The 24,559-nt window shown below is 42.0% G+C and overlaps 1 protein-coding gene across 1 annotated transcript in view; it reads left to right on the top strand.

Moving 5' to 3' along the window:
* PLS3 (plastin 3) overlaps window positions 1-24,559 on the top strand; it is a 980,136-nt gene that overhangs the window by 657,167 nt on the left and 298,410 nt on the right. The window contains exon 8 of the mRNA XM_044057459.1: window positions 10,084-10,165. Within this exon, the coding sequence (XP_043913394.1) occupies window positions 10,084-10,165 (82 nt within the window). The remainder of the gene's footprint in view (window positions 1-10,083; window positions 10,166-24,559) is intronic.

Below are 24,559 nucleotides of genomic sequence, written 5' to 3'. Positions count from 1 at the left end.
TATTTTATGTACTGAAAACTACATTTAGTGGCATTCCTTTTTACTACTTTTGGGATAATGCTGACACTCCTGCTTAGTTCATGTATGTATTGATGATGAGCCCATGTTCTAAAGGGAACTGAGTAAAAATAAGAGAAACCTGCAACAAAAACTTTTTTTTTTGTCCATTTCCTACAGAAAGTTGAGTTGTACTCATTTTACGATATCCTCTGTCCTTGGTAAAAGGTGCATTTCTTCCCTAAATGTCCCTCTCGGTTCTGCCTGTGGTTATTACACTGCTGATCTTCATATTTTCTATTCCTGCCCATGCACTAAAAATGGGATTTTAGAAGCTGTTTGAGCTATTAAATGTCACGTAGCAGGTTTAGTTTTTGAGTTATATTAGTCTTTCTTAGGTACTTACTGGGCTGTTGATCTGTGAGGATCTTTTGAAACTTAGCCATGCATTCCCAAGATGTTTTTAAGTATGAGCAACCCTGAACAAAAACATTTACATGTTCCCTCCATCCATAAGGGACAAAGGTGCGAAACCAGGGAGAATTTGTCATTTCCAATCCTTTGATCCAGATTACATGAACAGAGTAAGAGATATACTTTGGTCTATATGAAGAGGATGACTTATGCCAAAGTGTCATCTCTGTAATATGTATCTGTCTCTCTCCAACATGTTCTTTTTATGTCACAGAAGAGATCAAGATCTCTTGAGTAGGTGTTTATGCCCCCACTGGACTTCCAGATATGCAGTAAGTCTGAAAGGATTTGGTTGGGTGTGGCTCTGTAAATGAAGCTGAAATTACCTTTCAGTAACCTGTAAGATGCTGAGGAGGATGGTAGTGCTGAATACGGTAGAATGATCACATCCATAGATTTAGATGTCCTACCCTTAGTGTTAACCTGCTGAGTGAAGAAGGACTTTCATGCAGCAGTGTTACGCATGATCAGTTTATTATGTACATAGGTTTCACGGTCCATTAAGTACTGTAACAATTTTCAGGAGTTTGTGGTCCCTGTGATAGTTAACAGGGGATGTCAAGCTTTCCAAGGGGATACCATTAAGCATTTTGTCATTTAGTTTTGGGCCATGTTTACCACCAGCCATTTGTTTGGGAAAGCCCCTCTTGGAGGATCTTGGTGTCATCTGAATAGTTTGATAGTACCAAGATATTCATCTGGTTTCACTGTTGCAGTCATTACACTTGGGTTATCCTGCTGGCAGGCGACCCGCAGACGGCCCGAGTTCCAAAGTCTTGGTCCGGCGTCAGTTGTTGTCGCTTCTTCCCTGACGTCAGAGTGCCAGGGGTATATAAGATGCAACCGATGCCATTTTCTTCCGTCTTTCTTGCCACGCGGTGCCCGAAGCAAAAGCAGTTCGCAAGTGCCGGTCGACCAACTCCTGAGATTTTCGAAATCAAACTTCAGAACCGAAGTCTTCAATAAAGCTAAGTATCCCGTTGGGGAAACTTTTTCATGCTCCAGACCGATGTCAGTAAAAGTTAACAATTGTATTTCTTGTGGGAAGCAAATACCTCATAAGGATTTTCACTCTTACTGTATTCCTTGCCTAGGCCCTGACCACGACGTCACTAGTTGTCTGTTTTGTGCTAGCTTCAACAAACGCACTATTAAGTGTCTGTTTGATTTTGCATTGCATTATTTTGGCCGTAGGTTTAATTACATAATGCAGTCGGAACAACCGACCGAAATTCATAAAAAGCGCAAAGACAAGGAAAAGGACAGGCATCCGAGACCCAAAACCGACGACGAAGCCTCTTCCAGGCCAGTCGCCGGTTCTCAATGAGGTATTTTCACAGCCCCTGACTCCTGCTGCCTCAGAGCCACAGGCCACCTCCAACTCCCACGTGGAGACATCTAAGCCTCTGGAAACTCAAGGTATTGGGCCTACGGAAACTATTCCCTCAGATGGGTCCAGAGCCGCTGAGCAGACATCGGCTTCTGAGGGTGTTTTCAGACCTACACAGCTTACTATCAAGTCAACTACAGCAGCTAAAGCAAAGTCTAAAACATCATTTCAGACAAAGAAACAAGTACAGCATTCTCCTGGACAGTCATCCATGCCTAAGAAACAGATGCTCAAAATGGCCCAAGACATAATTGCTTTGATCAGGGGTTCCCATCCCCTTCCTGATAAAAGGCCTAGGCAGGATACAGACTATGAATTCTCTGACCAGGTTTCTATTTTTTCTGATTTCTCTTCAGACCAGGGATACTCTCTTCCTCCCTATGAGGATTCTGATGCTGAAGGGTCTATCCCTTCAGCCTCTCCTCCTGAGGATTACTCTTTTGGGGAAGCCTTGCACACCATGAGGGAGCATTTCCATTGGGAAAGCCAGGATTATTCAGAATCAAATAAAAGGCTCAGATTTTCTTTTATTACCTCAGCACAGGCCTCTTGCTATTCCCCCTGTGTTAGATATTGTTGATGTATTTTCTGAATCTAGTTTGTCCCCTGATTCTCTACCCCCAGCACCAGTCAAGCCAGACAGGTACTATAGGGTCCCAGACTCGCATAAATTTCTTTATAAAAACCCTGAAGCTGACCCAGAAACTATTTCTCAGGGTCCCAAAGTGGTGAAGGCTTCCACTGCAAAAAACCCAGTCCCCCTCTGTCAGGGATTCCAGAGCACTGGATAGATTGTGGAAAAAAGTTTACAACTTTAGCAGTAAGGGCTTTGAACTGCCAGTTTCATATGATGAAATACCAACAATATTTCATGTATTTGTTAAAACAGAAAATGTTTGCAAGTTCAGAATGTCCTGACAATAAGGAAATGCAGGATTTATTGCATGCAGCTGAACAAGTGGGAAAACATACTCTGCAATGTGGTTTTGATCCATTAGAGGCTTCTTGTAGAGCCACAGTTACAGGTTATGTCATTCAAAGGCATGCCTGGCTTAAAGAACAAAGTTTACCTGATCATGTTAAAGCTAAATTACTGGATGCTCCTTTACAGCATGATACCTTGTTTGGTGTTAAGGTAGAAGAGGTGTTAAAATGGAGGATAAGGCAAAATCTATGCAGACAGTAAAGGATTTCTTACAAGGTACAGCCTCCTAGATTTAGCAGGAATTGGCCTTCAAAAAATTGGTCCTTTCCCATGTCAGACAGGCCTCAGAGGCAAAAACAGACGCCCAAGAGGCAGATCTCCGCAACAAAGCTCTTAGAGACCTAGACAATGGAGTGCTTCTATCCCCAAGGGAGGAGAAGACAAGTCACAGCCTTACAGGAAACAGTCCCAATGACTTCCCCTTTCAAAAGCCAAGCACTTATCTTTTGGCAGCACCTTTATGGGGAAAGCTAGCACTTTTCTCACAAAATTGGCACATCACCCAGGACAAATGGGTACTGAATATTCTCTCTGGGCTTACAGGTTCCACTTTCACACCCTACCAAGGTCAAAAGAAATGCCAGACCTGCCACAAAACCAATGGGAAGAAGCACAAAAACAGATTACAGTTCTCATGGACATGAGAGCTATTCAAAAAGTACCTCAGCAAGAACAGGGACAAGGAATTTACTCAAGACTTTTCTTGGTTCTTAGAAAGGACAACGCCTGGAGACCCATTCTGGATCTGTCTATTGTAAACACTTTCCTGGATGTTCCAAAATTCAAGCTGTTGACACTGCAGCAACTTCTACCCATGCTGGGCAAAAAGGCTTGGCTTGTTACTTTGGACCTCAGAGGCATACCTGCATGTCCCAATCAGACAAAATTGCAGAAGTTACCTCAGATTCATAGCTGGCACAATGCATTACCAATTCTCTGCACTGCCCTTTGGCTTATCTACTGCGCCCAGGGTCTAAGCAAAATGCCTGGCACCAGTAATTGCATTTTGCAGACAAAAAGGAATTCAAATATATCCCTGTTTTGACGACTGCCTTATTCAAGCAGAGAGCAAGGACATTCTTCTAAAGCATCTGGCATTTGTAAAAAGAGTACTAGTTGGCCTAGGGTACACAGTAAACGAAAAGAAGTCAAAATTAGTGCCCTCTCAAGATAGAATATTCCTGGGTGCAAGCATGAATACAACTACCCAGATGGCTTATCTCATGCCAGACAAGTGAAGGCAACTGACAAATTACTTTCAAATGATGGCAACAAAAACCCAGCTACCTGCAAGAAAAATTCTGCAGGCTTTGGGGTTCATGGCATCTTGCATCCTACTAATTCCATATGCAAAACTGCATATGAGGAAGCTACAGTGGTATCTAAAAAATGTTTGGACTCAGCATTGCCACAGCCTGGAAGCAACAATAACTATTATTCCCTGCCTGCAACAGGAGTTTTGATGGTGGGCACTGACATTTCACCACAACAAGGGACAGCCTTTCACTTTACCCACAGCCAGGCAAACACTGACAACAGATGCATCGGATTATGCCTGGGAGGCGCACATGGCAGGAAAATGTATTCAGGGCAAGGGGTCCGCAGAACAAATGCATCTTCACATCAATCAAAAAGAGATGCTAGCTGTACAGAATGCCCTGACAGCCTTCAAGGACTTACTGCATCCAGGAAAACTACTACTAAAGACTGACAACACCACAGTAATGTTGGTACATAAACAAGCAAGGGGGCACGCACTCATACCCCCTTTGCAGACAAGCTATGACTTTGTGGAACACAGCACTGTCCTATCAAGTTCATCTGCAAGCACAATTCCTGCCAGGAAAGAAAAATACTCTGGCAGACTATCTAAGCAGAAACCTCATGGATCCTCATGAGTGGAAACTCCACAGGTGTTCAGTATGATAACAAAGAAATGGGGATGCCCGGACATAGATGTTTTTGCCTCCCCTCTCAACTGCCAACTTCAGAAATTCTGCACAAGGACTTATCACACGGAAAGTGGATGCTGTGTCATTCAGCTGGAGAAACCTAAAAGTTTATGCCCCCCCCCCCCCCAACGGCCTCTCCTTTCCAAGGTGCTCCTAAAAGTCAGACAAGAGAGGCCAAAAATTATATTGATTGCCCCAGACTGGCCACGCCAGCACTGGTACCCAATCTTAACGAACTTGGCACAAGGCCCAGCCTGGACTTTACCTCAAATCCCTCAACTTCTGACTAGGCAAAACAATCAGCCAACTCAGAACCTTAAATCTGGCTGCATGGCAGATACCATAGACAGTCAGACCACACCACTCTCTAAAGCTGTTGTGGATGTCATTCTGGAGGCCAAGAGGCCCTGCACCAGGAAATCTTATGCAGGCAAATGGAAGAGATTCTGCCACTGGAACCAGGCACAAGGCTTTGACCCACTTGTAGCAAATATCCCTCAGATTTTACAATACCTAACTGAGATGTTGGACAAAGGCCTTTCCTTTTCATCTATTAAGATCCATGCCTCCACTATTTCAGCTCATTACACCACGGAACCTCCTATTTTCTCTCATCCACTACTAAGACGGTACCTCAGAGGGGCTAAAAACATAAGAACCCCCCCCCGGAGAGCACCAGCACCTACTTGGGGCCTCAACTTTGTCTTGGAGAAACTCACTCTGCCTCCTTTTGAGCCGGCCAATACAGCTGATATAAAATTCTTATCATGGAAAACTGCTCTGTTCCTAGCAATAACTTCTGCACGAAGAGTCTCAGAGATACAGGCTTTAATGGCAGTGGAACCTTTTATCATTCTTCATTAAGACGGGGTTTCTCTAAGGACGAACCCAACATTTATGCCAAAGGTGGTATCCAGTGTGGCTCTTAACCAAACCATTCATCTGTCGACATTCTATCCAAATCCCAGAATAAAGGGGAGAGACTTCTGCACACTTTGGACATACACAGGCAGTTGCGCTTATACTTGGATAAAACAAAAAGCATTCAGAAAATCTGTAGCTTATGCTGCAGGATCACAAGGAAAGGCTATCTCAAAGCACACTATTTCTAAGTGGATAGGACACTGTATTCGTTTCTGCTACGCACAACATGGAAAGCCAGTGCCCAACATTAGACCACACTCTACAAGGGCAGCTGCCACGTCAGCAGCCTTCCTCAGAGGAGTACCAACCAAGGACATTCTGGAAGCTGCAACTTGGAGTTCAGTGCACACTTTTACCAAGCATTACCACTTGCCTCTTTACTCCAAATCAAGAGCAGGCTTTGCCACTGCAGTTCTGCAGGGCCTCATAGCCACACCTAATCCTATTTAGACCAAGCCACCCTACCTCAGTTTTGGGATTCTATGCAAGTGTAATGACTGCAGCAGTGAAACACGATGAACATAGTACAGTTGTGTACCTACCATAAATGTAGATGTTCAAGTGTATTCACTGTTGCAGTCCAGGTTACCCACCCTCCATCCCCACTTTCTTTGCTGGGACTTTTCTATACCTTTCAATCCTATACAACCTTTGTGGTGTACTAGCTGAAGGTATTGTTTATATATGGCTGTATGTCTTTATTAGCAATATGTATTGCCTACTTATTTGGGGCACCTGACATTTGGGGCAAGAAACACTGAAGAAAATGGCATCAGTTGCATCTTTTATACCCCTGGCGCTCTGACGTGAAGGAAGAAGCAACAACAACCAACGCCGGACCAAGACTTTGGAACTCTGGCCGACTGCGAGTCACCTGCCAGCAGGATAACCCAAGTGTAATGACTGCAACAGTGAATACACCCAAACATCTACATTTATGGTAGGTACACAACTGTACTTTTGTAGTCCTCTGCAGATTTAGCCAGCCGTAAACCCATAACATTAGCTTTGACCTCAAATAAGTAAATGCAAATAAGGAGTGGTCCAAGAACTGAACCTTGAGATGCGTCTCTAGTGACAGGTCTTTTAGAGGAGTTAGAGCTGCCCACCCTAATTTCTTGTGGTCTGTTAGTGGGCCAGTTTGCTAAACAATGAATATCATAGGGATTTACTGTGCGAGTTTATCAACTATAACTGATTGTGGGGGGGGGGGGTATTAAACACTTTTGTGAAGTCTAGATAGGTGGTGTGTTCTGATTTTCCTTCATCCATTGATTCTGTAACTTTCTCGAGGAAGCTGGCAAGGTTAAGCAGGCAAAATATGTACTTTACAAAACCAAACTAGCTTTGTTCAAGAGTTTGTAGGTTGCCAGTGTATGTATTAATTCCATAATGGTCCTTTCCATAGTCTTACAGACGCACCTGGTCAGACTTATGGGTCTGTAATTACGTGGGTCTAGTGATGCCCTACATTTGGGTGTGGTGACTGTTGCTGTTATCCATTTGTCCAGTACAAAGACTGTTTGGAGGCTGAAACTGAACAGCCTCTGTACGGAGTTTGAACAGTCCTGTTTTAGGAAGGCCCGTAGGAATCCTGATGCATTATCAAGAGCTATAAAAGCAGTGTTCTTGGCCTCGGATAATGCTTTGATTTTTTCTTGGATTATTTGAGTGAGGTGTGGATGCTGTTATGTGATCTGGGTATATAAAAATGAAGAGGGGTGAAATTAGAGTAAAATGTATCTGCTAGTAGACAGATATCACATATGCAGACCCAGGGGTCATAGCCACTGACTATTGGCTGTGCAGAATGCTGACCATTGTTTGAGGTTTCTAACAGAAGTAAAGAAAGCTTTGTGGTTGTCTTTACCTCGGTGGTTATTTTTACTTATCTGGATCTGATTGGTCAGGAGACCAGAGTTTTCAGTTTAGCAAGTGTGTTTTTGGTAACTTGAGAGCTGCATTTATTTTTTTTCTTTCATTATATAGCCTGTTTATATTTTGTTTATATTTTGATTCTACTGTATGGATTTATTTTTAAATTTGACATTGTATTTACTTCAGACGAAGACCTGCATCTATACAGCTATTTACACTAATGTAGGATTTGGCTGTAAAGGTTTCATTTACACAGAGAGGATGTCGGGTAGGAAACGTAGTTAAATTTAGCCCAGGTCATCACTCAGTTCTATTAGATTAAGCTTTATCATAATATCTGAATGTTGAGTTTCTGATGGATACTTCCAACTCCAGTCTTATGGTAAATATGACTAATTGAATGGTTCATTTTAACTCTGGAAGAGATTCCAATTGCTAAGGAAGAAAACTGTCCATATTGATAAGAACAAAGTCCAAAATGTTGTTGCCCCGTGTTGGAGTGTGGACTAATTGGTCCAGTGAGTTTGTATCTATGAAGACCAGAAATCTGTAGGTGTACGTATTAAGGGATGTGCAAGTCTCCCAGCTGATGTGAGAGGTTGTTGAAGTCCCTTAGAAGTATAGTATTTAGCTGAATGCATTGGGACTCCTGTCAGTCAGGTAGGAAATATGGGACAAGGGGAACATGGGGGAGACCTTTTAGGTATGATGTACTAAGGGGCTTTGCTAATAGTAAGTTAAGCATGGAGTTCCAGGTCATTATTCTTTTTTAGTCTGGAGGTGAAATTTTGTTTTATGTATATGGAGACACACTGCCACATTTAGTGCCTTAATCACGTGTGGTGGTCCTGAATGCATAGTAAGCATCGGCTGTTGCACTGATTTCGTTTTATCACTGGTCTTGAACCCGGTCTCCATGACCATGCATATATTGATGCATTCCATGGTAAGAAGAGCCTGTAGGAGTGGATTTTTTTTTTTTATTTTAATGCTCCTGCCATTGAGCAGCAATACCTTTATCTAAATTAGTTTTATGTTGGGAGGAATTAGTTTTATGTTGGGAGGTTTTGAAGACTGACATTACCTAAAAAATGACAAAATAAAAAAGACTTGGTGTAAGATAGGTGCAAGGCATTCCTGGCAAAGCAGTTAAAACCATCTACCATCTTCTCCTAGGCTGCTATATATTAAACATCCTTTGAAAGAAACCAGAGCCAAAACCATGTTGTCCTCTTTGAAGATGCATCCTGTCAATGAACCTGTACTGTGTAGCAATCCCTAGTTCATGCTTAGCAGGTTGATTGGTTTTATGTCCAGCTTTCACTATACAAAGCTGTTCCTGGTAACCCAGGCTGGGCAAGTGGATATTGGCCAGCCTGCAGCTTATTGACCTGGGGCTTCTGAGATTTATGGCAAGCACACACTAGCTGATAGGAGCACATAGCCCCCTTTCACTGTTTGCATGGATCCCTGGTGTGGGTTGGTGTAGGTCTGGTCCTCAATCCTCTTATCACAGGCAAATGCCTATGGCCATTTTTGGTAACCATTTGTCAATATGACCAAATCACGTAGAGCCTTTTTAACACTGTCTAGCAGGTTAGCCCCAACACAGTATACAGTCTGTGATCCATGTTCTTCTGTCTTGAGAATACTGTGCACCATAGTTGATGCCCAAAGCAGTTGGTCCATACAACTTTTGCCCCGTTAGTGCTGTTGCCCGCAACTGTATTATTGTGAGTTTGAGGTGGAAACCCCAGCATGTTTTTGGAAAGTGGGAGAAACCCCACATAAATACTGGGAGAACATGCAAATTCTGTACAGGTATTGGTTGAAGGTCAGGATCTAACCTTATATCATATGTGTGAGAGGTGAAGATGTTAACTATTATGTCAGTAAATAGCACAGTCTACACAATGTCAAAGATAAAAAAGGGTAGATTGCCCATTCAAAAAATGGACTTTCCAGTGACATGTTCTTGAATCTTGTTTACCATGCCTTTGGACGTACTGTTGCCAAACTTGTGTGCCTTTTTAGCTAGTGCACTGTCCAGCATACAACATGACAGCTTACCGTATGGAAAGGTAAACACTTTAGAAGTGGTTTATATGAATGTCCACCTTTTATTCAGCATGCTGGTAGGATTTGTAGGGCACAGTTAATATCATCTAGTAATGATGATTCCTGAGATGTCCTACTTCATTTTATATTGCTTCAGTGATTGTCAAAGCTGATATTAGCTGTACTTTTTATTATCGAGTGTCTCCTCTGTTTTTTTTTTTTTTTTCCCCCATGTAAAATTTACAGCACAAAACATTTGAAAAATGACTCCGTCTGAACTGCTTTTCTTTTCATGTTCTTTTTTCTCTTCAGTGCGAATGTGAATTGTATTTTTTTCTCTGCATCTAAGCTTTACTGACTCCTTTTTTTCATTCTGGTTTAAGTTGCAGTCTGTCTAAATATTGATTTTTTTTTTCTTCCATCAGTAAAATGATAAATCTTTCTGTTCCGGATACCATTGATGAAAGAGCAATCAATAAGAAAAAACGAACACCTTTCACGATACAGGTACAGTATCTGAAATATGCATGTTCAGGCAGAGAAGTCTGTTAGTCTGTGATTATATGTTCCCCAAAGTATGATACTTATTTCTCTTAAGTATGCTACAGTATTTCTGTGGATAAAGGGATATGGAGTTACATTAATTCTGTAAAGTGGTTCTAATATCAGTACTGTTTCTAAGACCTGTTTTAATATATTTTGATAAAATACAATTCATTAACATGCATGAGCATGGACTTTATCCAGTTTGCATAAGTACATAGCATTGACATATTCACATTTTAAGGGAGCCTGGCACTTTTTTCTAACAATTCTCTGCTCAATTACTTTGCAGTAATATCGCCATTAAAGTGTTAAACCACTGGTTTTGCAGAAAGATAATCTCCTGACATATGTCAGTCAAGGACTGATACTTAATCCATGTCTAAAAACCACAGTTTTGCACACTAATGCTTAGTAATTTTTGATTCGCAACACCACTGTCTAACACAACTCTCCCATATTGCCTAAGCAGCCTACAGATGCTCTCCTAACTTAAATATTTTGATGTAGAATCAGTACTGAGTCGGACACTGTTGCGTTACTGCAGTGGAAATGGATTATATTCACTCCACTTGTCTACACAGTGTGTGAACCCTAGGCAAAGCTGGGAGTGAGGGTGGTGCTATAACTTTGTAAATAGTACAGTGCTCTCTGTTTGTATTTTAAAATAAGTTAATTATGTAAGGGAGTACTGCAGAGATGATGTGGGAATTGTACGTGAAGGGAAATGTCCACAACATTTTCTTTACTTTGTAGTAATGCATTACATATCTGAAGCTAATGTCATTAAGAATTTTTACATTTTTTGTATATTACACGTGCTCATGTGTGTGATCCATCCATTTACTTTGGAAGATAACAGATCTTGAACAACTCGTGGGATTATGTTGAACTCTCATTGCTTCACTAAAGTATCCATTTTTAATCCTGTCCTTTCATCTTTACCGCAGGTTTACATTGTTTGTACACCATCTTATTCATTCTGTGTTACTGTATTATCTGAAAAATGTCACCATTGGCTTATTTATCTGACCTATTACAGTATGGTTTTTGCACTTAGAACTTTCAGATTAGCACCATAAGTATTTGTCCTAATGATGTAATTTTAAAATATGCAAAGAGAAAATGTATTTAAAGGCATCAAGTTTTTAATCAACAGTGCTCATCTGTCCAGGATCCTTGAATAAAACTGAACATTTACTCGAAAGACAAGTTTTGCGTGCATCACTGTTTGAGCTTTTGCTCTGTTAATTTTCCAATAGTTCATACTGTACTATCTTAGTCCTTGAGTCTATATCATGGTTTTGTCATAGTGGGCCTATTTCTAAGGTGCTGTCTAGTGTTACTTAGTACATTATAGGTATAGTCAGACATTAAAATGACTTCCTTAAACACAAACCATAAATCCAGTCCCTCTTTGAAAAAAACAATACCCAGAAAATGTGATGAAAAAGCAGGTTTAATAAACTCCACAACCAATTCACCAACAACTTGTCATTTGTAGTACTTTGCTCCTCCTCCTGTACCCTTAGCCAGATAAAAAGACAAATTTTGCCTATAGTATTGTCTTAAGACAACATATGCCATGTACATGTCATGCCCTCTCATAGCATTCTTCCACTTTAACACTCCTCTTTGCCTGCCAAATAAAATTTACAGGTGTCTGTTTCCATCTCTCGCCATGCATCTTGCACCCTTGCCTATAATCACCAGTACACAGCCATGTACTTTGTGTTTGGTTAATCAGTTTGACTCTGTTAAACTTGGACCAAATCATTCACCTCCTACATTTACTCTTACGCACATCACTCTACTAATTTCTTTGAATTTACATTCCAGCCTGTTAAGTGTCACTGCTAAACATTTCTCACCTGAGCTGTAGTCATGGCTTTAGCACTCTGTCCCCAGAGTTGGCTAAATCCTTGAAATGACTGTAGCAGTTTATACTAACTTGAGCAAATTAATATCTGTCATGTATTTGAAAACATGCAAACAAACAAACAAAAACAGTCTAACAAGGGTGCTTTTTGCTGTCTTTTTCAAAAGTCTATTTCTGTAGTAAGATAAGTATTCTTTTATGTGTACTACTGCACTGATACGTATCCTGCTTTTCAAGTACCTGGCTAAACTTCACTAGGTGCCAGTGCAAATTATAGTAAGACAGATGAATCTTAATACTTGCTCATAAGTTTTTTTTAAATTGACTCCTATTTGAATCAATTGCTTTTCAACACAAATCAACATGTTCAGCTCCTATATTATACAATTTTAAACATTAAGTATTACCCTTGGCAGGAGCCTTAGAACTTAAAGCCCTTTAACCCCCACCCCCTTTTAAACTAAGACACTTGTAGAATCAAACTTTTAACATCATTTCATAATTTTAAATATGTATTCTTCCACAGTATAGCTTAGAACATAAACTAGTGCCTTCAGATCCCCTTATTGCACCATTTCAAATAGAAAATGCAAACAAAAAAATTCATATTTAGACAGGAGCAGTAGAACTACATCTCTTTATTTCTGTACAAATAAACACAGGTAACTGACCTCCACTATAAAGAAGCATGTTACCTTACTCGTACTAAAGCAGAAATATGCCACATAGAAAAAATATATACATGGTGCAAAACCTCACCTTTTTAGTACACTAAAACTTGAATGCTTTTCCCCCACCAATTAGGGCATCACCAACATCTGCTCCTTACTTCCCAGTCTTATTCAACATATCACAATTCTTAAACTTCCATTTCATTCCTACTAGTCCTGCAGTCTGTCTAGCCACCTTTTACTATCTGATCACTCTCACACAGCAATCTTCTGTGTGAGCTTTATTTTTTCTTTCATGTATCTTCTTTCTCCAGTCTCAGTTTAGTTAATTTTCAATGTATTCATTTGTACCTGCATCAGTCTCAGTGGTAACTCTTATTTTTGTAACAGCGTCTTCAGGCTCATCACCATCACTTTCCCATTACAAAATACCTGTAATGTTGCAAGGAACAAAAATTGCATGTTTTTTCTCACTGAGGTTCTCCTTCTGTTCTTGCCTATCATTATGCCATCCCCAATAGACCTGAGCCCAATTTTTCCCTCCATAAGTGGGATCTCCAAATATGGTGAGAAATATTCAGGAAAGCTACCGTCCAGGCAGTCATAATGGCTGTTTGGTCCTGAGATGGCCACAGCTCCAGCAGGCCTATGCTGCTTCACTCCCCCAAAAGACCATCCATACTGGTGGTTCAAGGGACCTGTAGGGGAGAGCCTTTCTCAGCAGAGGCCCTTTCTGCCTTGCCCCCCCCCACACGCACGCACGCACACACACACACGCACACACGCACACACACACACACACACACACACACACACTGCTATCTCCTAGGCTCTCATTAGCCTGAGTATCTGAGTTGTTTGCTATTTAGCCCTAACAATACCCTCTTGGGGCTGATTAGTGCAGTCTCATCATCAGAAGGGCCTCCTGTGTTCAGAAATGTCTAGACATGCATACTCCTGCACATAAGCAGAGCAAGCTACCACAATTGACTTGGGAGTACCAGACTCATCTCCCCAGTTCCCTGGCTGATCATATCACCTGCATGCTTCACCTGAAAGTGGCAAACACCCAACTGGACCACTGGTCCCTTACTTCAGGTTGAGCAAGCAGACATCACTCAGTTCCCACCATTCCCAACCACATCCACAAACAGGTTGCCTGGGTTGTAATCAGTCCCTGCACAGATGGGCAACAGCAAATTAAACTTCAGTCCTATATTCTTACACTTTCTCACTGCATCTGCAAACTGAGGATACCTGCTTAAACCCACAACTAAGAAATCCTGTTATACAAACATAGCTATCCCTGCAACCACCAATTTTTTTTTTGCCTGGTTGTCACAGCATGTATTCTCTCATAATAAGTTGAAAACTTGGTTAAATATTGTCCTAGGCTTTCTATTTTTGGCCTCCCTTTCTGGCTGTGGTAACTATCACTGATGCAACACCCAAGGAATGTTTGACAAAACTAGTGTATTCCACTATTTGGTCACTCACATACTCCAAAAAGTCACTTTTCCCCAGTCCCTCCAAAATACCAGATTTTATTCTGTGACGTACATTCCACTGTAGTGAGATACACCTTAATTTTATCAAGCTTCTCACATGCTCCTACTGTGTTTTCCTAGATTACACCCATTTAATGCCTGAATGGCATCATTACCACCTGATAGCCTTGTACATCATCAATATCTTTAACAGTAACAAATTCAAGCTGTTTTCTATTCACATGAAACATGTCCATCAGTTTTCTTAACTTTATTCATATGGTCTTCTGGCTGTTGGTCACCTCACCTACCTTTTTACTTTCTCTGGTTAGTAAATGATAAACATCATGGTGTCAGTAATTCAGTTTTCAAACATTTTCTTCCTGAGAATATCCCACTTTTCATATACAGTCCATTTCTTCCACTGGTAATCATTCAACAACATCTTTATTCTTCACTCAAATTCACATCAAGCTAAAAGCATTAAAAGTAGTTTAAATGGCATGCACTTGTACCAGTAAGTGTCTAGCATCAAACAACATTACACATACATCCCTGGAGGTGTAATACTAATACCTATGTGTTAACCAATTGGGCCCACTGGGGCACAGTCCCTTTTGAGGTGCCACACAGGAGCAATGTCTGGTTAAGTGACTTGGTCAAGGGCACACAGTCAGCAATTGAGTGCTGAGGGAATCGAACCCTGAATCACGAAGTACAACTCGCAACCTTAACTTCTGCACTAACTGTCAGACATGTTTTAGACTACATGTGTTTATGGCTCAAGTAGTGGGGTAAATTTGCTATTTCAAACATGTCTGTAGGACAGGAGTGACTTATAATACTGTATACTTCTATTTACTATAAATCCACTTTAATGGAGACCTTTCTATGGAAGTTCAGAGTTCCTTATTAAACTCCCTTATTAAAACTTGTTTGTTGCCAGATATTTTAATGCTTTGGTCAACAATGAGTTGACTGTATTATGTAACTGCTGCTGACTTGCCTAGTGTTCGGTACCTTTCCCTTATCTGGCAACCCTCAACTCTAAGCTGAGGAACAAAAAAAAAAGTGCAGTATTATCTCTTGAAACTGCCAACTGTTGAGCATTAAAGGAAAAATAAAAGGTCTCTCTCTGTTTTTAAAGACTGCAACAAGTGGCTTGCTACAACTTATTATGCTGCCCATATGAAGCACTGAAGTGCATTTCTGTACCAGTATTCAGAAATGCCAGTACGGAAATGATGACTAGGTGATAGGTTAAGGTACCAAACAGCTGACAGGATGTGGTAGGCATTTAAAAGGGAAATAATTAGGAAGGTAGATATCCCAAATTTATTTTTTCTTATTTTCTGAGTCTAGAGGAGAATAAAGGCACGAGCTGTATAAGTAAGGGGTTTACAGTATGAAAATGACTGGAAGCAGGATGGGATGCTTCTAAAAAAAAATGCAGGTGTACCCCAAGAATAATAATACACTGAAATAGACAATTCTGTAACCTGAATAATTTATTAGCGAATATGGTCAAATTTAAATAAGGAATGAGAAAGTATTGACAGATTTTTTTTATGGCAGCAATAAAACTTGTAGTTAAAAAAAAAAAATGGCAACATGTGCAGTGGTTGTGCCTGTGACACTAAATTACCAAAATGCTAGGCAGTATAATGTCATCCAGATGAGGAACAAAGTTCTTTTCTAACCCTGTTTTAGTAATCACCAGATCAACATCCTGCGAGGAGCTGAAGAATAATCCCCCTCTTGTTTAACACTGAGGTGACGCAAGGCATGTGATGAAGGTCATAAGAGGTCCTGTCTTGTTTTCTTTTCATCTCCATGAGAAGTTCACAAATGCAGCATGAATAGGTGTCCTATTAAGACCTCTCTAGAGTGATCACTCACTGGGATTCAACTGCTTCAGTTAGTATGGTCAGGAAGCCAACCGTTGTTTCCCAAGTCTAAAGGCAGTTGGTTATTCAAAGCCACCAATAGCATATAATTGTACAGAGAGGAGGTTTTAACAAGACTGCAAGGCTGGAGGGATAATAGGAGATGTCCTTCAAGGATGCATCTGCAGTCATAACATATGGGTTGTCCTGCCTCAGCCAGCCCTTCGGTCGGCCGGATTCCAAAGTCTGGGTCTGGCCTCGGCTGATGTCGCACTTTCCCCGACGTCAGAGCGTCTGGGGTATAAAAGCATCAGCCGACACCATCTTCCCCAGTCTTTCTTGCCGCCCGGTGCCCGAAGCAGAAGCAGTTCACAAGTGCCGGTCGGCCAGCTCCTTTGATTCAGCTACCGAAGACTTCGAAAAAGCTAAGTACCCCATTGGGGACTCTTTCTTGCCTCAGCCGATGTCAGATAAAGTAAATAATTGTTTAACTTGTGGGAAACAAATACCTCATAAGGATTTCCACTCTTACTGTCTCCCTTGCTTAGGCCCAGATCACGACGTCTCAGCCTGCTCTGCATGCGCTTCCTTCAACCGACGAACGCTTAGGCATCGGTCGGAGTTTGCAGAGGAATATTTTGGGGCTAACTTTGCATATATAATGCCATCGGAGACTCCGACTTCTCATGTAGTTAAAAAAAACGGAAGGACAAGGACCGACCCTCGCGGCCCACAGTTTTGGCTGAAACCTCGGTCAGGCCTACCGCGAGTGTCTCGGTTTTGGCTGAAACAGAGTCCTCAGTGCTTCCTGTTGCCGAAACCTTACAACCGACTACCTCGGCTTCGGAGGCTCCGGCCGAGTCGGTTATTGAACTACCTATGGAAACCGGTGTCCAGAACATGTCCGACACCATTCCTTTAGACAAGTCCACCCCTGCACGTGGTGCAGCCAGATCTCCTGCATCCATGTCCATTAAGGCCTTCTCTAGGGCTAAAGCTGCCACACTAGCCAAAGCTTTGCCTCCCAGGTCTACCTCTCAGAAGGCCTCTACCAGCACTCAAATCCTCAGCCTAGCAGAGGACCTTATCTCCTTAATTAGTGGTTCTCAACCTCACCCGGACAGGGGCCCTCTTCCACCTCCAGACAAAAGGCCCAGGGTTGAGCCCTCTGACCCCCACTCTTCAGATGAGTCTACGGATGAATCCGTGTTGTCAGAGCACCAGCAGGAGGCTTATTCAGCCTCCGAGGATTCTGATGCTGAAGAATCCATTCCTTTGGCCTCCCCTCTTGAAGAGTTTTCTTTTGGTGAGACACTGCATTCTATGAGAGCATTTCCAGTGGCAGGGCCAGGAATTTTCTGATTCCAGAAAAAGATTAAGGACCTTTTTACATTTGCCTCAGCATAGGCCTTTGGCTATACCTCCTGTTTTGAATGTTATTGATGATGTGTACTCTGATGCTAGTACTGCCCCTGATACTCTCCCTCTGGCTCCTGCCAAACCTGATGGGTACTACAGGGTCCCGGATTCTCATTTTCACCTGTACAAGGCCCACACTGCAGATCCAGAAGCCATTTCACAGGGCCCTAAAGGGGTTGCAGCTGCCTCTGCTAAAAATCCTTTACCTTCTGAAAGGGAATCTAGAGCTTTAGAGCGATGGGGAAAGAAAGTTTATACTTCTGCAACTCTTTCTATGAGGGCATTAAATTGTCAATTCCATATGATTCAGTACCAAGAGTATTTGTTAGATGAATTATATAAGAAACTTTCCTCCTCTGAGCCCCTTGACTGTAAATCTCTTCAGGATCTGGTACATAACTCACAGCAGGTTAGCAACCATTTTCTGCAATGTGGCTATGATGCACTGGAAGCTTCATGTAGATCAGCAATGACAGGGGCAGTTATACGAAGGCATGCCTGGTTGAAGGAACAATCTCTACCGGACCATGTTAAAGCTAAGCTCCTGGATGCTCCAATGGAAAAACAAAAATTATTTGGTTCCACGGCCCAGGAGGTCTTAAAGAAGTTTGAAGAAAAGGCAAAATCTGTGCAAACAGTCAAGGACTTTCTGCAGGTACAACCACCGAGATTCAGCAGAAATTGGCCTACTAAGAATTGTTCCTTTCCAGACTCAGACAGATCACAGAGAGGCAGGAACAGGCGTACCAGAGGTAGAGGGCAAGCTAGAGGCCACTACAGAGGCCGTCAGTGGCAGCCACCCAACCAGAGAGGTAGTGCAGGAACAGCAACAACAACTGCTACACCAGGACAAACACAATGACTTATTTTTGACTCCGACAACCAGGGCTCAATTAGAAGCACCATTGGGCGGAAAGCTTTCTTTATTTTCAGAAAAATGGCATTACATTACAAGGGACTCATGGACATTGCAAATAATAGACAAAGGATACAGGTTCCATTTCCACACATTGCCAAAAAGAAGAGGAATGCCAGACCTGCCACCAAATCAGAGGGCGGAGGCTTTGAAGCAAACCACCAAATTACTACAAATGAAAGCCATAGAGAAGGTTCCTCTCTCAGAACAAGGCCAAGGTTTTTATTCAAGGCTGTTCCTTGTTCCAAGGAAAGAAAATCAATGAAGGCCTATTCTCGATCTGTCCGCACTGAACACTTACCTAATTGTGCCGAAATTCAAGATGCTGACCCTACAGCAGCTTCTTCCCATGCTGGGCAAGGAGTCTTGGCTGGTGACTCTAGATCTCAATGAGGCATACCTGCATGTCCCTATTCGACAAAGTTGCAGAAGACACCTCAGATTTCTTGCAGGATCAGAGCATTATCAATTCTCAGCATTGCCATTTGGCTTATCTACTGCACCCAGAGTATTCACAAAATGCCTGGCATCAGTAATTGCACACTGCAGACTTCAGGGGATTCAAATCTACCCATATCTGGACGACTGCCTGATACAAGTGGACAGCAAGACAAAATTGTTAAAGGACTTGGACTATGCCATCCAGCTACTACAGGCCTTGGGATACACAGTCAACATCCAAAAATCAAGCCATCCCAAAGGATAACCTTTTTGGGTGCAGATCTGGATACAACCACCCAAATGGCCTTTCTCACAGAAGAAAAACAGAAACAACTACCAGGTTACTTCAAGAATCTGACAAGACAAACTCAGCTAACTGCAAGGAAAATCCTGCAGGCCCTGGGTTTCATGGCATCCTGCATAATACTTATTCCACAAGCCAGGCTACATATGAGAAGATTGCAATGGTACCTAAGGAGTGTATGGACTCAGGACAGTCACAGCTTAGAAACTCTGATTCCAGTCATACCTTGCCTTCAAAAGGAATTCCTGTGGTGGGCCCTAGCCTGCCAGACCAACAGAGGGTTGCCTTTCTTCAAACCGAAAACAAATCAAACCATCACCACGGACGCTTCAGACCAAGGATGGGGAGCACACATGGAGGACAAATGTATCCAAGGGCTATGGTGTCAAGGTCAGCTGCAAATGCACATAAACCAAAAGGAAATGCTGGCAGTGATACATGCAATCGAGGCTTTCAAGCCTTTCCTTCAACAAGGCCACCTGCTAATAAGGACAGACAACACCACAGTTATGTGGTACATAAACAAGCAAGGGGGCATGCACTCCTACCCTCTATGCAGACTGGCTATGAATCTATGGGATCTTTGTTTGAAACTCAATATACAACTACAGGCCCAGTTCGTGCCAGGAAAAGACAATACTCTGGCAGACAGCCTAAACAGAACTACTACGGATGCACACAAATGGATACTGCACAAAGACATCTTCTCACTCATAACACAGGCATGGGGAAGGCCCGAGATAGATCTGTTCGCCTCACCCCACAGTCAACTGAAAATTTTTTGCACAAGGGCATACCATCCACAAGCATGGAAGGTGGACTCTCTCTCTTTCATCTTGAAAGCCCGAAAAGTCTATGCTTTCCCACCAATCCCATTACTGTCCAAGGTTTTACTGAAGATCAGGGCAGAACAGCCAAAAGTGATTCTGATAGCTCCAGACTGGCCAAAGCAGCATTGGTACCCACTGTTGAAGAGCTTATCACAGACTAAACCGTGGCCTCTCCCATTATGGCCTCTTCTTCTGACACAGAACAATTGCAAGATCTTGCATCCCAACCTAAAGACCTTGCAGCTAACTGCCTGGAGGATACCATGACTCCTTCCCAGGACAGCTTATCCCAGAGGGTAAAGGACATTATTATGGAAGCTCGCCGCCCTTCCACAAGGAAGGCATACTCAGCAAAATGGAAAAGATTTCTCATTTGGAACACAACAAAAGGCCTTGATGTGACAGTGATGAACATGTCACATATACTGGAATATTTAGCAGAATTGTTCCACAATGGCCTGTCTTATTCTTCCATTAAAATACATGCCTCAGCAATTTCAGCAGAATACAATGTAAATCCTCCTGTCTTCTCGCATCCTCTCTTAAGACAATTTCTCAGAGGAATCAAAAACATCAATCCTCCAAGGAGACCACCTTTGCCTACTTGGGACCTTAACTTTGTGCTGGAAAAACTAACGCTTCCTCCATTTGAACCAGCAGCATCGGCAGATCCACAGTTTCTATCCTGGAAAACTGCATTCTTTCTGGCCATAACTTCAGCAAGAAGAGTATCTGAGTTACAAGCTTTAATGGCAGTCCAGCCATTTCTTATTTTTCATCAGGACAGAGTTTCACTAAGAACCAACCCAACTTTTATGCCAAAGGTGGTATCTAGAGTATCCTTGAACCAAGCAATTCATTTGCCTACATTCTTCCCAAATCCACAAAATAAAGGGGAGAAACTTCTACACACTCTGGACATCCACAGACAGTTGCGCTACTATTTGGACAGAACTAAAAGTTACAGAAAGACTAACCAACTGTTGTAGCATATGCTGCTGGGACACGAGGAAAAGCAATTTCCAAACAGACAGTCTCAAAATGGGTAGGAAATTGCATTCGCTTTTGCTACTCCTTTCATGGAAAGACTGTTCCTGCGAATTTTAGGCCTCCTTCCACGAGAGCCACAGCCACCACTACAGCCTTCCTAAGAGGGGTTGCTACCAAAGACATTTTAGAAGCTGCTACATGGAGCTCCGTGCATACTTTTGCCAAGCATTACAATTTACCCTTATACTCCAGATCCAGAGCAGGTTTTGCTACAGCAGTCCTGCAGGGTCTCTTAACTACACCATCATTTTCTTAGTACCTCCACCCCCAGATTGGCTATGGTATTCTACCCATATGTTATGACTGCAGATGCATCCTTGAAGGACATAGTACAGTTTTGTACCTACCATAAATGTAGATGTCCGATAGGTATGCATCTGCAGTCAGGTTTACCCTCCCTCCTTCCCCTCTGTGGTATTCCTGGGGTACTTACCCCTGCATTAGCTAGCTGGGGGAATTTGTTATGGTGTATTTGTTTGTATATATTTATATATATGTATATATTTTTGCATTATGTCTGCAATTTTTTAGCATTTTTTCCAAATTTAGCCTTCATAGAGGGCACCTGGCATCTGGGGCAAGAAAAACTGAGGAAGATGGCGTCAGCTGATGCTTTTATACCTCAGACGCTCTGACGTCGGGGAAAGTGCGACATCAGCCAAGGCCAGACCCAGACTTTGGAATCCAGCCGACCGAAGGGCTGCCTGAGGCAGGACAACCCATATGTTATGACTGCAGATGCATACCTATCGGACATCTACATTTATGGTAGGTACAAAACTGTACTTTCTGTATCATAACTAAAAACCCACAACAGGAGGAAGAACCAAACATCTAAAAGCTGCAATAGATACAGCTTCAAGATTATTGACAGAAACTAATAAGTGAAGTGCCTGCTCTGAAGAATAAAGAGGAATAAAGCTCAGTCACTCAGATGGGCTGGGGTTGAATAGCAGCCTAGGAGCTGAAAGAACCATGGGTGGGTATGACTTGCCAGTGCTAACTTGACTGTCCTAGTTGAGGATACAGTTTGGCTAACTGCAGGGCTAGCATGTGCTGCAGGATTATGCACATGTCATGCAGTCCATGGGCATGGGGTCCTCTGTGGCTGCCGTAATGGAGTATTGCTGACAATGGAAGGCAAACCAGGTCTTTGTATCTTGGACCAGCACACCTGTCACAGGGAAGGGTGTAAGGTAAAAATACAGAAAATCCCTTATGGCTGCATTGATCCTGGCCAGGGTACAGCCAGCCTATACTCCAGTGATAGAGAATGAATGGTTACTATTGTGGCAGGGGGCTTGATGGTTGGTAGATAATGTATCAAGAAAAAAACAAAACATAAATACTTCAACAGAAAGCTAGGTTTTCCATCCTAGTGTAGTTGCAGGAGTGATATCTTCAGATTGTACTGCAAGTCAAATTTTATCTTTTGCCTAACTATGTAGGAATAAGATATGCAAATTATAATGCATAATATATTATTAAAAACTCCTAGTAGTGGTAGAAGAGGAAATGTACTCCATGAAGTAATTAACCATCCAGAAATTTCAAATTTCCAAAAGTGAACCCCATCAGTATGTCAAAAAGGGGTGCATCGTCCAGCCTCTGTAAAGCCTTATGGATGTTAAAGGATCTTGGGCAAATGTAAACATTTACTTAAAAATTGTATAGCTGGTCCTGCTTTAATTTTCCAGGCTGCTGCAATAAGACCCCTATTAGCAGCGGGCCTTAATACTCTTCCCAGATGATACACTGGGGTGCTGGACATTTTGGGTAAAATATATTTACCACCTTCACACTGAAAGTTCAACCATTTATCAGGCAAATGTGCAGTACCAAGGTAATGCCTTTCATGGAGGACTTGACTGCTTATGTAATAAGTTGCATAACAATGGTATGCTGGCTCACACCAATGACCCTGAAAGTGAGAAAGTGCATCAAATGTTATGGTGCAACTAATGCAAGAGGAGTGACCAGGCCACCCTGAAATGCAGGCTTTCCTGGCTTGGAATATAAACCCTTCCTGAGGCTGTTGGATGGCAATTTTTTAATGCACATTTGCAGAAGAAAAAAATTGGATCTTCCCTAAAGAAATATTCAAAATAACTTGGACGATAGATAAAGGACAGGGCATTCAAAGTTATTTCATCATCTGGTTCTAAAGCCCAGTTGGAACTACCCTACCAAGCACTGTCATTTTTTTATTAAAAAAAAACACACATTGGCAGAGCAGTTAAAGAAACAAAAAGTGGGCATTTGAGAAGAAACTGTGGACATGAATCTGTGGAGAGAGAGGTCAACAAAGAAGAGGAAGAAGGAATAGATTCTTTGCACTGATTCTCATCCCCCTCCCCCCCAGCTCTTAGGTGAGAAACTTTCACATTTCATAGAGAACTGGCTCCACTTGATTACAAATGTGTAGGTAAGGGAAATTCCAACAGGTATTTTAAAACTCCTTCTTTGTTTCCATACCAGACCTTCTTAGCAGTAAATGTTATGCAAAAACGTCTAAAGATTGGTTGACTACAGTGGATCCTTTTTATTAGAGCAAGGGAGAGACATTTTCCTTAAAAGCCCTTCCTAGTATATAGGTGGCCCTTGGTAAGCCATTCTGGATCACTCCCAGTTAATGAAATTCCTGAGAGTGGAAACGTTCATGATGAGTACCTTGCAACTCATCTTCCCTCTGCTAATGTAGGATGCCTTTACTTGATTAAGATGTGTTCCTGTTTTTGTATCTGCATTCAGCAGGAACACAAGCAGTTCCTCATATTTTTAACAGGGATATGGAGCACATTCAGTTTTCATTCCTGCCATTTAAGATTTTCATTGTTTTTGCTCTGTTTGCTTAACTCCATTGTTTGCATTACGTCCGATTAAGAAGAGCTTATATTAATCCATAAATAGATGACTGCTTGGTCCACGTCGGATTCCAAGAAGTTTTTAATTACACATTCTATGGTCTGCTCAGTTTGGATATGACTCTAAACTTTTAAAAATCTGGGTTGATGCCTGTCACACCACAGACCTTTTTGAATGCAGTACTGGATACCAGCTCAGAAAGACTGTCCATAACACATCGAAGTCATCATCATACTGCATTCTTCCTATGGCCAGATGGCTCAGAACATTTTGAACAGCAATATTGTTTCTGAAGGTGCTGAGTTACATACTTGCTTCCATCTTCTTGGTACTCTAAACTGGGCCGTATATGCAGAAAATTGTATGACATCCAAAAAAACTTTTAGGAATACTAACTCCACCACTTATCAGTAAAAACAAAAAAACAGTTTCCGCAATCAAGGATGTTCATAGGCTTGGAATACCAAGTACAGACCCAACCTATGGACACAGTTGCAAGTCTTTAAGGTTCCTAAGCCTGGACTACAGATGTCTTAGACTTTGCTTAGGAGTTTCACATAGGCAAACTGAGCACCCAGTGCAAATGAAGCAAGGGATAGATATATAAACA

Source organism: Protopterus annectens, chromosome 15.part0 (assembly GCF_019279795.1).
Source record: "Protopterus annectens isolate FY-2018-M chromosome 15.part0, PAN1.0, whole genome shotgun sequence".
NCBI classification, from domain to species: Eukaryota; Metazoa; Chordata; order Ceratodontiformes; family Protopteridae; genus Protopterus; species Protopterus annectens.
The sequence above is the reverse complement of the archived record's forward strand: the minus strand, read 5'-3'. Positions and strand labels throughout refer to the sequence as shown.